A 14,493-nucleotide genomic window follows, 5' to 3' on the forward strand; every position below is an offset into this window, starting at 1 on the left:
GGCTGGATCTAGCTTCTTAAAGCATTCTTAGTTAAAACAAGTTCACAATCCAGCTCTCCGCCAGCCTTGTAAAATCTTTAGGTAATTAGGAACCGATGGCTTTATTGGGGTTAGGTTCAATTGGTTTCAGATGTGCAGATGCTTAATGACCAGCAGTGCAGTTAAACCTCTTAATCTTAGAGACAACACGGGAGGTTACGTTATCCCCATTGTATATACAGTCAGAGCGGCAGTGCTCACAGGAGCCGCCTGATCTACACCAAGCTCATGCAAACTGGGGGTAGGCTGACTACATTTCAATACTGCTGCTGTTAGTTTACAAAATATGCTATCTGTAAAAGACGTTTTGGTGATTTAAAACAAAACCAACAATTTACTAAACCCAATTACTCCGTCGAGAGTGAGATTATGCACGCAAAATGTGAAACAGCCACATATTATTGTAGGCGTTTCGTTGGTAATTACCTGTGTTTGAATGTATAGTATATAGCGTATTTGAAATTTAAATTACAATTAACGCACTTTGTATATTTTTTTTTTATTAAAGCGTAATTTCCAGCAACTCCCCGCCCCACCTGCAGTTTGCTTCTGCTTAAACTAGGCAAAACCACACAAAAAGGATGGTGATTTTTTTTGTAATGCTAAATGATATGGCCAACCAATCAGACTAAACAGCATCGACACAGACTGTGCCAAAAACTAACAGCCACACACTTATCACGCCATAGCTGGGCTGGCATGTTTGCCCCTCTTCCAAACTAAAGAAATATGAACTCATATGTGTGTGTTTGTTTGAGGTGACGCAACACTTGCTTTCTTTTTTTTCCCGCTGTCCTTGCCTATACCAGAACACCATGAAAAACTATCGCCCGACTCTCCACCTTGCTATCCTCCCTTTTCTATCTGGTTTAGCCAAACCTGCGTGTATTTCAATATTGCCACCACGGGATTTCGATTTTAACGCTGGTTGGCTCCTTGAATCTCAATCATGCTTGAGCACTTCCCCCTGGTCCATATTCAAGCAGTTTGGTTGGAGTGTTGGTGTGTTTAGTGTTTGAAAAAAAAAAAATATAGATGCAATAAATCCACAGGAACACCAGTCCCAACTTTAAAAAAAAAAAACATGCCGAAGAGAAAGGTACGTACATACGCTAATTTTGCCAGTTGTTTACCTGCACTAAAAAAGGGGAGAAACGGAGTTTAAAAAAAAACAAAACAAAACAAAAAAAAAAAAAAAAATCATCACGTATGTAAAAAATTTTTTTTAAAAGAGATCATATTCTGACTAAAGTAGGAGATTGTTTCATAAAACTCGATAATATATATATATATATATATATATATATATATATATATATATATCGATATATTATACATATAAACGCTTGCGAGTGTTGGACAGTACGGTCTCGTATCTGTGTGAACGAATAAACGGATAAATAATTTTTTTTTTTTTTTTCTTTCAAAAAAAACTATGCTCTTGTGTAAAAAGGAATGCCGCGAAAGGTTGATACGAGAAAATATGTATGGTTACGGCGCTTCACTCTGATTTCTGGTGTTTTGTTTGGGCATGAAGTGGAAGCGAAGGTTGCCGATTATGTGTCTCCATGCTGGATTACAAACAGCAGCCATAGCGCCCCAGAGGAGATTATATAAATACTGCAAGGACAGACGTAAAAGGAAGGTCTAATCGGAGTTTCTACTGAAGATCTCTATATTTACAGGCGGAATAAACCGCACAATAAGAGCTGTTTTATGTGTTGTGTTTTTTATTATTATTATTTAATGTATTTGTTGCATTTGACTTTCTTTATTTTTCGCTTTCCCTCCATTGTCGTCTCCCCCTTTTTGTGCTGTGGTGCCAGATGGGTGACGCTTTAACCATTTCAACCCAGCAGGGGGTTTAGGAAAAACATCATGGCTATCTCAAGAATAACTTCGAGCCACAAATAGCAGTTTTGTTTTACACTTTGGCAGAAGGGGTGGGGCTCACTGCCTTTTTTTCTGGTATAATTATGTACAGTTTCATAAACTTTATACATGGCTGTCTACCTATACAATGCGACAATCGTACTGCTGTACCTAAAGATTGTTTGTTAGGTGTCTGTACTGCTCTATCGTGTTAGTTTGATTGAAGTACTTATAGAAATGGGATATCAGTGCAAACGGCTGCTTGTTCAGCATTGTGGGATCTGTAGTCTTTGTTAATTATTTAAGCGGCAAATTGCAGCTGTTTTTTTTTTTTTTTTTTTTTTTTTGCACCAGAGCAGTCATTTTATCTAGTCTCCAGAATGAGCAGTTCTGTTAAAAACGAAAAATAAATATGGGCCAATACAAGTGTAAATCAAACTATGACAGATTTCAAAGCAAATATTGAGTTACTGGTTTGCAGAATTTATATTATCCCCATTCTATCATTGAAACTATTGAAAATTCTCAGGCGTTTTTATTTCTTTTCTTTCTATTTTGCTTGAAATGTTAGTGTGTAACAGTCTACTGTAGAGCACGTTTCTGCAGCTGTTCCAAAACCTCAAATCACAACAGACTTCTGCAGAGAATAAAATAGAACAAGGGGGACTGGAACAACCCAGATAGTTTGTTTTTTTTAATTAGTGTTATGATTGCTAAGGGTGATTAGAAATTCACGCTAACTCTGCACCCTGTCTTGTTTCAAAACTGCCCTAAAATTAAGTAGATTATTTATGAGCAGGATCGTTGAGTTTTAAAAATCAGGGCCACTGTTAAATAGGTGGTTCCTCCAGTATACACAGCTGCATGAACATATTCTTATAGCAAACTACAGGCTCAAGTGCTCATGCTGTAATGGCGCCTTGAGTTCGGAATAGATTTGGCAGGGACCTGATTGCTCAAATTCCATGTATCTGGTAATTTCAATATTATACCTTAAGAAACCAAGACTAGGGGGAGTCTCTAACCCTAATGCCAAAGGAGTCCCATAAACCCACCCTAACATGACTTGTACCCAATCTTCACTATCTAAATAATGCATTGAATGTACGTTTATGCCATATTTCTTCTGTGTTTCAATTGCTATATTTCTTACTGGTATAACTTCCATCCACTAGATGAAGCGTGTTGCAGGGGGACAGGTTGCTGGTTACACTCCAGTATACCTGATGTACTTGGAGGTTGGATGTGATCCTGAGAGCTCCATTGATGCTTTAAACTTCATTAAAAATGCCACCCGGCTATGATAAATAAAACGGAAAATTACACAAAGCGAATCAAGACAACACATACATTAGTTAAGATACCTGTAATATTTCTCACTTTTTAATACTGTCACCAAAATAATCTAACTTTTGTTTTTTCATTTGAAGAACAGCTGTTAAGTTATTAGTTTTGTATTTGTACAGAGCCTTCCATCATTATTTGTCGTGCCAGTATTGCAATAGTAAGTCCAGTGTCCGTCTAGACTTAGTTTCAAGTGCAAGACTAATCATCTGAGGCCGTCCAGCCCTAAAAGTGCTTGATTTTATTGAAGCTGTTGTGATCTCATCCTTGGGTTACATCAGTCTGTTCTTCCAGAAATCCAGTTTGTTCAGCTGTTCTGAATAAAATGTTTCTCTTTTTCTTACAGGCTGCAGCTGAGGGTGATGCCAAGGAGGAGGTAGGTTTTGTTTTGTTTGGTTGTCATGCCATCCTGAAGGATGGAAGAACTGCTAACAAACTTCCTGTTTGTTTTAAAATTAAAATAAAAGCATTTGGCCGTTCATGTTTTAATCTGAAGATTATATGGTGGTGCTTGAGTACAGGGGTTTAACAACACATTAAAATCACCTATTGACGTGAAGCACATACTTCTGTGTAAGTGGGCAGTTCTTCAGTTGCCCCTCATAAGAGGAAGCTTTTAATGCTTGTCCAGTTCCTAGTAGCTGATTGGTCCCAAAACGTTGTCCAGTTGAGTCCCAGTGATCCAGCATCAAGAAAGTGGCTTGGTAGCCTTGGTCCCCTGGTGCATGTCTCCAAACATGCACCACTCTTTGTAAAAACATATCCCCTCTGTCCTAAGTCTGTCTCAGTTTTAATTTGTAACTGTTCTCGTCCTGGTTTCTGTGCTCAGTTTAAAGGCTAAGATTTACTTTGTCAACTTCAAGAGAACCCTCCGTCACTGACAGACAATAGAGGACGAGGGGGGTCAGCAGCTACTCCTGACCTCCCTGTTCCTGGAGACACAACTAAGCGCTGAAATTGTCAGCTGGTGTAATGTTTGTGAAAATTGCAATACTTGCTAGGGCCCTCCTTTTTTACAAATCCACGTGAAACTCGTGCTTACCACAACACTGGCACAAGTGTGTACAATACCGTTTCATTAAGCCTTATTTTAAAACTAGGCTGAGGACTCCAGGAAGTGGAATCTCAGTGGTGTGATGGCTGCAGATTATAACATCATTCTCCAATGAGCATTCAGCCCTGGGGGTGGTGGGGGACAACAAAGAACAATCCTAGTCTTGTAGGACACAAATTGCATCATTTCTATTAACCATTGTTTGTTGTTCCATAAAGCTCAGACACAGTAACATAATATACAGTACTTTTTCTACAATACATGTGCCAAAAACCAGGGTGAAGACCACTGTTTCAAATTCAAGAACATGTGCAGAGGGCAGAAACAGTGACTGAATTGTTGCGTCTGATAAATCACAAAACTAGAATGGCCCAATGGAAATGAAGGAGGTACACTACCTTTCTACACCTGATTGTAGTATGATAATGAGATCTATTCAAATGTAGCTGTTTCTGTAACTGGGTATCTAAATCACAGTCTTGAATAAGAGTCTCTTTGTAAAACATGTACACGGTCCTTATTTAGTGGTTTAAAGGTCAGTGTTTGGATTTGACAGCTTTAGAATCAGTTGAGTCGACCCTGATGTGTTATTCATTGCATGCCATTAACTTATTTTGTTTTCTTTACATAGCCACAGAGGAGGTCGGCAAGGTTATCGGCTGTAAGTATGTTGTTTTCTTCTGACTTAAACGTTATTTTGTATTTTCTGATATTTTCCTTTGGGCCATTTTGCTAGCTTGTACAGTACCATAACACTGAGTGTGTGATTTTCCCCCTCAGATTATCTTCATCAAGCACGTGTTTTGTAAATGTGCATATATATTAGGGATGCACCGAATCCAAGTTTTGGGGATTCAGCCGAATACCGAACCGAATACCGAATCTACAAAATCTGTCAAGTAAACTGAAGGAAACCGTTGAATGAAAAACAGACTGGCAGCTACCAACAAGGGACGTGCACAATCTATACTTTTGAGCCTAGTATTTTTATTGCCGAATGGAAATATATCCCTGAATAAGATTTCAGTTTGAAACAATTTACTGCTAGCCCCCACCCTCCCACAACAGAAACATCAAAATACGGAACCGTTTACCTTTACAAGAAAGGAGAGCTGCATCTTTGCCATAACCCACTATTTTCTTTAATGACGTTTCAGCCTGTGTCACCTGATCTGAGAGTAGGGTTCCAACAGGCTCCAGAATCAAGGGACACTTTAAGGAAAGTCAGGTTTTGTAACTCGCCTCTCTAAACTGCAATGCATTTAGTAAAGTGAGTGTGAATTGTGCGAACTGTCACTAAATTAATTGAATTGTTTTACTTGGTTGTTACCAAAAGCGCACACATGCCTGCGAGGATCGTTTCCATCAATCAGACCTATACAGCAGCTGTGAGAAGCAAGAAATATTAAATGTGTGCCTGTGTGTGTGTGTGTGTTGTTAAGTTTTTTTTTTTTTTTTTTTTTTTTTTTTTTGTTTTTTCAAATTTAGAAACCAACAGCACCGAAACCGGATCCAAAACCGAAAAAGACAGCAGCAAAGGTGAAGTGACTATGCAGAATCAGCAGACATGCCAACTAGCTAGCAATCCCCTTTTTCTGTTTATTTTTCAACAGTTTACTTCTATGGGAAGTTTCTCCTGCCACCACACAACAGATTCACTTCCTGTGCAGCAGTATTCAGACTTCCTGCATAGCATATACGGTAGGCCTTTGGGTGGGACCCTAATTCCCACTCTCAGTCAATGGTATGGTGGCAGGAAAATAGTCCTACAGAAAAATGTAGTTGTTATGCCAATAAAAGGTAGTTACTAAACCAGTGCTGCTCAACTCCTGTCATGGAGGGCCGGTGTCCCTCCTGGTTTTTGTTCTAACCATATCTTGAATTAGTTAATTGGACCAATTAAGCTTCTAATAGGGTCCAATAAAAAGTACTTTAGGGTGCAGGTGGAATAAAAATCTGCAGGGACACAGGCCCTCCAGGACCGAGTTGTGCACCACTGAACAAAAAAATATAACCTTACTGTAGAGCAGGGGTCTCCAACCCTGGTCCTGGAGAGCCCCTATCCAGCAGGTTTTAGAGGTGTCACATCATCGTGGCTAAAGATCTGGAACACCTGTTAATCTTGACTAATTAAGCCAATAATTGGTTCATTTAAGCAAGGGATTGGTTGAAACAAAAACCAGCAGCCACAGTAGCTCTCCAGGACCAGGGTTGGAGACCCCCGCTGTAGAGTATTGCTAATAAAGGGTTAAACAAGAAAATGGGCTTGATTAATTTAAGTTTATTGATGTTTATGTAATTTGGTATTGGTAATATAAAAGAACGTAATTCCTGTCCCACAAGCTGTAAAACTGTGGTGTCTTTATCGACAGGAGTGAAACCGAGTTGGGTCTCAAGCTTATGTCACTGGACCAGCCAGACACAGCATGATTAATTTGTGTCAGTTTAGCACAGAATGCACTGGCCGCCATTTATATCTAACTGAGGTCGGCTGAAAAAAATCAATGGGTCTGATTCAGAAGTCTTGAAGGGCACATTTGGCCCCGGGTCTGGGTTTGCATACCCCTGCTCCAAGATGAGAATTGTTCTAAACCTCTCATTTTTAACACATTTTAAATGAGGCCCAGTTTACCAGTAAGACTTTGCATGTCTTTCCTAGCTGAAGGAGGGGTGAGCGCAGGATTTTTTATTTTTTTTGTTAGTTCTTCAGCTCTTAACAGAGTGTGTCCCCTGCAGAAAGAAAAGGTTGTGAACGATAAAAAGGAAGACAAGAAGGCAGCGGTGAAAGGAAAAAAGGGTGTGAAAGGTGAGACCAAGCAGGAGGATGCAAAGGAGGAAACCACTCTGAGAATGGAGTAGGGATGGGCGGATTGATCCAAAGTATCGATACTTCTGATCCAGATGTTTCATTTTTGAGAATAGATCCTCACATAAAAATATCGATACCAGGTGCTTTTAGCCAGTGATTTAAATTTGTTTTAATTTTTTTTTTTATGAAACTAAATGTGTATCAGATATTGAAAAGTGAAAATAAAATAAAATGAAATGTAGCACATTGTTGTTTAGGATAGGAACTACTTCTCCTTCCGCCCTCTCCCTCCGCTCCTCATATAGCCTATACACAGGCACACCGAGACACACAGTCAGTCACATAAACGAGAGTGAACACGGTTATCAGCGCTGCTCTGCTTTCATGGCCTAAAGAAAACAAAGCATGGTTTGGAGTCATTTCACTCCAATAAACAGCAATGAAGCAAAATGTGACATATGTCAAAAGTGTGTAAGATATTGTGGCAATACCACGAACCTAAAACACATAAAAATCAGTCGCACACGAGAGCATGACAAGATGCAGCGGAGGCGATTAGAGGAGGGGGAGAGAACACAGACAAATACCGCCAAGTCTAGTGACAGAGTGAGGCAGAGATCTCTGACAGAAGCCTTTCAGAGAGGCAGGTATCTTAAGTTATAATATTAGGTTATTTAAATTTTTAAATGCGTTCATGTCTGACTATGTAACTGGTGCCAGGTCCTTTATAAAGAGAAACCCCACTATTTCACCTATCCCATGGAAACAAGGTTTTTTGTGTAATAGCGGTATTGTTGTACATGTAAACACTTCAGTCGAATTATTGCCGTAAACTGATTTTTTCCAGTCGGTGTAAACACACTCAATAGGCTGCTAGATTGGACACATTTTCAAACAATATCTGAATGCATTATATCAATTTTGTGGAAAAACTCATATGCATTGCTCAGGATTTCTAAAACATAGATTATATCTTATAAAATGTAAGTAAAGTTCTCAGGTTGCTAATACCTTCAGGAATGATCTGGTGAATATAACTCTTATGCCAGCCATCATTTTATCACAAAGGTGTCACTTTTATCAAATGGTGGATAATGCATTTTGGAACGAAACTCTTCATACATTAATTAAATTACACACTTCAAATGTTAAGTAATTGCCTGTAGCTACTTAGTCTAACTATTTTAGGCTGAATGAGAGTTACTCCCATATACTGCCCATACTGTATAAAGACATATAACTGCATGTAGTGTAGCTTGTAGGACAAAAGTATTTTTATTTTTCATAGATGACTCCCAAAGAGCTGCTAAGGTTACAAGAAGCCTGGGAGAGATGATTGTGAGGGGCCTCCAGCCAATCTCAATTGTTGAGGATAGAGGTTTTAATGCATTTGTCAAGACCCTTGATCCGCGCTATAAAATCCCAAGCCGCAAATGCTTGATGGAGGGTACAATTGCCGACATGTATAAAGACTGTCAAGACAAAGTAAGGGCAAATTGTCAACGTGCACACAGTGTGGTTCTCGCAACAGACATGTGGACTTCCAGGTCCAAGGTCCACAGAGGCATATTTGACTGTGTCCTGTCATTTCATTGACAACTGGCAAATGCAGGAGTTTGTTTTAGAAACCTGTAGTTTCTATGGACAGCTGACAACATTAGTTTAGAGCTAAAAAGAATAACAGATGAATGGGGCATAACTCAGAAGGTGGTAGCAGTTGTTACAGACAATGGTGCAAGTGTGGTTTCTGCAGTGCACAAGGCTGGGTGGAAGCACTACCCCTGTTTCGCCCACAACTTAAACATGGTGGTAAAAGATGGAATTAAAGCTGTTCTGAAGTTGTTCACCTCCTGGAAAAATGCAGTAGCATTGTATCTTTTTTCCCACTACAGCATGAAAGCCACAGAGAAGCTCAAACAAATACAAAAGCAACTGAAGGTGGCAGAGCATAAACTGATTCAGTCAGTAGAAACAAGGTAGAATTCTGTATTCTACATGTTGGAGAGACTCCATGAGCAGAGGGAAGCAGTTACCGCAGCCCTCTGTCTACTTGGAAAGAACACCCTCTTCTTAAGCAAGGAAGAGCTATCCATGATCCACCTTACCCTTGAGGCCTTGAGACCCTTTGAAGAGGCAACGCTGGAAGTTTCAGCCGAAAAACATGTTTCTGTCTCAAAAGTGATTCCCCTTGTGTCACTACTTCTCAGAGGAGCTGCAGCCACTGAGCGTCAAGGTAGCTCCCTTGCCACAGAACTGGCACTGCAATGTCAACTCAGATTCCGTGGGATTGAAACCTTTCACAGTCTCGCTGCCAGCACGTTCTTGGACATAAGGTTTAAAAACCTTGCATTTTGCGACAGAGACAATGTGGAAACTATGAAAAAACGAAAGCTCGCTGAAATGCAGGAAGTCCATCAGCCCCCTTCAGAGTCACCACCGCCAGGCTCTACCTCAGCATCTGTGCCAAGCTCTGCCTCTGCACCTATTCCTAGATTTGCCTCACCAGTGCATCTACCCCAAGCTCTGCCCCAGCTACAGCAAAAGGAGGGATATGGGTGGATTTTGACATTCAAGTTCTGTCTGCCCAACAGCACCGCTCAACAGGTACTGATGCATGCATTGAAATGCACCGTTACTTAGAGGAAAAGTTAATTCCCTGGGACCAGGACCCATTACATTGGTGGCAAGGGCATGAGCAAACATTCCCATCCCTCAGATTCATTGCTTCATCCGTACCCTCAGAAATAATTTTTTCAAAGGCAGGAGAGTTAGTGAGCCAAAGAAGAAACAGACTGAAGGGGGGAAATGTCAACATGCTGTTGTTTCTAAACAAAAACCTATAAATGGGGAAAGAATCAAGGTAGAGGTTGACAGTTACTTGATGTAGCCTACATTTCAAGTGTTGACCTCAAGTGCATCCTGCCTGGTGCTGTAAGAAGTTTATGTGTTAAAAATTAAAAGATAAAGCTAAATTTATGTTCCTAGAAGTCAGAGCAGCATTTATTCTTCTTAAGAGATTTTTATTTTATGTTGTTGATTTCACTTCAGGGTATTTGATTAGCCCAAATTTTCAGTTGAAGTGATGTGAAGAATAACACCTGAAAAGGGTAATATAATTGAACATTTGTTGAATGTTATTGTACATGTGTTTTATAATTGCTGTTAAACAGAAAACAAAAAGGGAAGTTTGATCATTGGTAGTTCATTTAATACTAATGCAAAGGCTTTCAAATATAATCTACATTTACCAATTTTCACAGTAGAAATCACAAAGATTTCCCCTTTTTATGTGCATAAGACTTTTAAAAGTATCGGTATTGGGATACTACCCTTGGTATTACTTGGTAGCGGATCGAAAAGAAAATCTGTGGTATCGCCCATCCCAAGAATGGAGACGCCAATCCCAACGAGGTACAGTGTAGAGGGGGAGGAGCCTAGGTGGGTGTGGTCACAGGGCTGGACAGCCTCCTCCCTGCCAGACATGTAGGATTGACATATATTGTAGATAACCATGGCCTTTATCCAGTGTAAGCGCATGCGATGATGTAATATTAACTAATACTATCAACGGGTTGTGCTAAAGCAAGTCCAGATCAAGGTTCATCACAATTAAAGAAGCACTTCTCTAGATATTATTGCTGCACAAACCCGTGACTTGTTGAGATCAAGCGCTTCACAGAAATCCAGTGCTGACAGTCAGGTGTGGGTCATTAGTGTTGATTGAGCTAATTTACCATTCAGAGTATAACAAGTGAAGACACAGATGCTTGGATTTGTGGCGATTGCTGCTTTTCTTAGACTGCAGAGCAGCAATCCACACAAATCTAAGCAGCTATGTCTTCACTTGTTTCACAAGGAATGGTAAATTAGCCCAATCTCCATCAAGGACCCTCACCTGTGGAGAGCTTGCTCCAACTAATAAAATATTTTTTTGTAGCGCTACTGGATATATGTAAAAACTTAGTGTGACACTGGACAGAAACAGACAGGCAAACAGGGTGTCTCCATGTACCCCATATTCTGACTACATAGACAAACTGACTACATAGACCAAAATTTATTATGTATTCAGTATATCTATAAACACAGATAGACTTGGCAGGTGAAAACAACAATGGGCAGCCAGACTCTGGGACTACACAATGGGTCAGAGCGGTTGTCATCACTTAACATTTTTGTTTCACTGTTGATATTTTGGTTTATACAGACTTTGACTGGGGTGACGCTCATTATAACCCGTAGCACTATTACATTTTCTGGAAGTACTTGGGTTGCTTTGCCCATTGACTTCTTGCTGTGAATGTATTGTACCCCAACTGACCCAGAATGCTAGTGTAGGGTTGGGGGTCTATTATCTGTAAGGCAAGAGGTGAATCTAGTGTTGGGGCAGGAAATACTTGCTTTGCCTGAGCCAAAGTGAAAGTCTGGTAAACAAAATGGTCAGCTGTTGGAGAGGTAAGAAAATTATTAACTTATTTGAATGTGGTTATTACACACTTTTTTTAACTACTAACTCAAATTATAAATTGACTACCACCCAGATTGCTGTGTACTGTAAAATCCTCTAAACAAATCCAGTTGTGGCTCATCCTAGTGGGGTAGAAGTCGATCAAACAAACCCCCATGGTTCTTTCAGATTTACCTTTAGAAATAAGTCACGCTATTTTTAAGGATCTATTTTTAAACGTTTATGTGTTTTAAATGTTAAGGTTTCGGTGATTTATAACAAGGAAAAAGGTTTATTAACAATAGCATGTTAATGTTGCATTAGTCGTGCAAGTCTTTGTTAGAAGTAATTATTACGTTTTTTGTCGGTGCCTTAATGGCTTGTTTCTATTGACATTGTATTTTCTTAAGTCTGTGTTGAGGTGATTTCACGTGGGTCTGCCTTGCTCTTCATTTCTAGTTGTCTGCCATATAGATGCATGAATTAGCCAAAGGGGCTTTTTAGCATCATCAGGTGATCTGCCAGTTTGTCTCAAGCCTCCAGTTTTACTGGCGATACACAGCATTGCTAGGTGGTGCTGCACTTACTAAATAAAGACCTGTAGGAGGTAGCCAACACTACGTATGTATGGAACGCAGTTCGAACGGAAGAGCAGCTGCTGAATTCGGCCAAAGCTCCTTAAAGTGATGGTAGTAGCAAAATACAGTCTAATTTCATTATAACGAACCCCCCTTTGACCTGGAGAAATGTTTGTTATATCAGGTTGTTCACTGTAAAAGGGTTTGGCAATTTGCTGTATCAGAATAATGAAGAAACACCCAAATTTGAATTGACCATCGTTATACAGTATATAAGTAGTTCTTTCAAAACAACTTCACATTGATCAACATTTAAACTGTATTTAAAAGAAATGGTAAAAAATACACTTCCATGCTGAATACAGTAATTACGAGGACTTTCTCTTGAAAAACATATCCAGCGCAGATTGCTTCATATTTTTCGTTCTTTTCTCAATGCATGCTGTTTCAGTCTTGTTACCTCATCACGGCTGTTGCCATAGTTGCAGTTTGTATGAAGATGGCAATGGTTGCATACGTGACATGTGATTCGCACAACAATAGGTTATCTGTGAATCAGCCTTATCTTCGAATTAGCCTACCAAGGTCTTTGTTTTCACTGAGAGAATAATACATTCACACTGGAGAAAGTTCAGTGTCGGTCACTCCCGAGATCGATTTATCCGGGTAGATTTTGTAAAAGTGAACGTTCTAATAGGGCTAATTTCCATTGGAAAAAAAGGGTTCGTTATAGTGAAGTTAGACTAATTCCATACATTTTCAATGCCATGCACCTCCATTCATTAATTAAGTCTCACTTTTTTTGTAGTTTTTAAATTAGCCAACATGTATTTTCATTTTAAAACATGATAGCTTATACTACACAAAGTAATCTCTCTTTGCAAGCCTGGCTTTTACTTTCATGATCATTGCACCTGGAGAGTAGTACCAGATGTTCTGTTTTTAAATCGGAAATACATGTCTGTGATATCGTGTTTTCTTTTGAAACTGCGCATTTGGGACCTGTGTGTACAGTATCTAGCGAACACAAGTTCACTTTTGAAAACGTGTTTGAATAAATGCAAAAAGAACAACTCTGAATGTAGTAAGCATCATAAAAATGGAAGAAAACTGAATTTTAAGCTACTCCTATGGTTGTGTGACTAGCGCCATGAAACGCATGTATATGTGCACTGTTGATTGTTTAGAACAGGTCTTTAACTGTTAGAAGTAGCTGCTACTCATGTCTTGTTCTGTTTTGCAGGAAGAGTCCGTTAAGGCCTCTGAAGAGAGATGCCCACCCTGAGTAACGTCCTGTCTGCCCTCCCATCTCTGTTGTCCAATATCTGTACCTCCATGAAGTATTGTTAACAGAGGAATATTTTTATTGACTATTTTATAAATACAATTTTTTTTTTTTTTTTTTTTTTTTAAAGCATGAATTTCAGTAAGGAACACCAAAAAGCTTGGTTGTTTGAAGTTAAAGAAGGAATTCCCAGAGGAAGGACTGAAACCGTGACAGCAAACATGAAAAACATACACATCAGCGAGGACAGGAAATGCTTCAATTTTAAACTGTGTGGTTGTAATAGTTTGTATGATACCTAAGAGGGAAAGTCGTGGTAGATTTTAACTTTTGGTCTTTGTGTTCCCTTTTGATGTGTGAATTTCTACCCAGCAACTGTTTTAATTTTCTCCATATCATTTTATTTTGAGTTGGTGTGCTTGTTTTGTTTTTTTCCAGGGAGGCCTGGAAAAAAAATAGGTATAAAAAATAATACAATGAAACATTCCAGTTATTTGGGGGTTGGCTTTATAAAAAAAATTAAATACTTTATTGATATTATAAAGTGTGAAAATACCAGTTTTTTTTTTTTTTTTTTTTTTTTTGGGGGGGGGGGATTTTTTAATGGTTTTTATACAATTGAGAAAAATCATGTAAGATAAATTTAATGAAAACCACCGTATTTAGATATTTTGCTGGATAGATCTTAATAAAAAGAGAAAAACACTCCAAAGCCTGTTTTGAGTGTTTACTTCTTGTGAGAACTTTTCAAGCAAAAGATGTGCATATATGTGGTTTTTTATGGTTTGTAATCATTCAGTTGTTAAACATGCTGTGCAAAACATTGCCAGCTGGATGATTTGCACCAAAAAGCATTTTGCAAGAGATGTTCAGATAGTATAGTGTTACAATGTTTGCTTCCCACTAGGAAAATTGCATTTGCCTTTTATTCAAATTTGGACTATAAGTTAAGTTACAGTCATTTTTAATTTTAACTTTACAATATATATATATATATATATATATATATATGTATGTATGTATGTATGTATGTATGTATATATATATATATATATATATAGCTCT

General features: G+C 38.8%; 1 protein-coding gene across 5 annotated transcripts; it reads left to right on the plus strand.

Annotated features, from left to right (window-relative positions):
* The first annotated feature begins 850 nt into the window (after nt 1-850).
* Nucleotides 851-14,131, plus strand: LOC121295758 (non-histone chromosomal protein HMG-14A-like). 5 transcript variants are annotated; one of them, XR_005946970.1, is made up of 7 exons: nt 862-1,138; nt 3,602-3,631; nt 4,941-4,970; nt 5,798-5,848; nt 7,046-7,115; nt 9,011-9,722; nt 13,387-13,553. XR_005946970.1 is itself a non-coding variant. In XM_041220775.1 (5 exons), exons 2-5 carry the CDS (start codon nt 3,618-3,620, stop codon nt 7,166-7,168), a joined length of 255 nt encoding a protein of 84 aa, XP_041076709.1. In that variant the 5' UTR covers nt 851-1,138; nt 3,602-3,617; the 3' UTR covers nt 7,169-8,338. The 5 variants fall into 5 exon arrangements, 2 of the variants coding, with proteins under 2 accessions (XP_041076709.1, XP_041076710.1); XR_005946971.1 differs by lacking the exons at nt 9,011-9,722; nt 13,387-13,553 and adding an exon at nt 13,559-14,131 and having other exon boundaries at nt 880-1,138; XR_005946969.1 differs by lacking the exon at nt 9,011-9,722 and having other exon boundaries at nt 881-1,138.
* The last annotated feature ends 362 nt before the right edge of the window (nt 14,132-14,493 follow it).

The sequence above is a fragment of the Polyodon spathula genome, chromosome 20 (assembly GCF_017654505.1).
Source record: "Polyodon spathula isolate WHYD16114869_AA chromosome 20, ASM1765450v1, whole genome shotgun sequence".
In the NCBI taxonomy this organism is placed as follows: Eukaryota; Metazoa; Chordata; class Actinopteri; order Acipenseriformes; family Polyodontidae; genus Polyodon; species Polyodon spathula.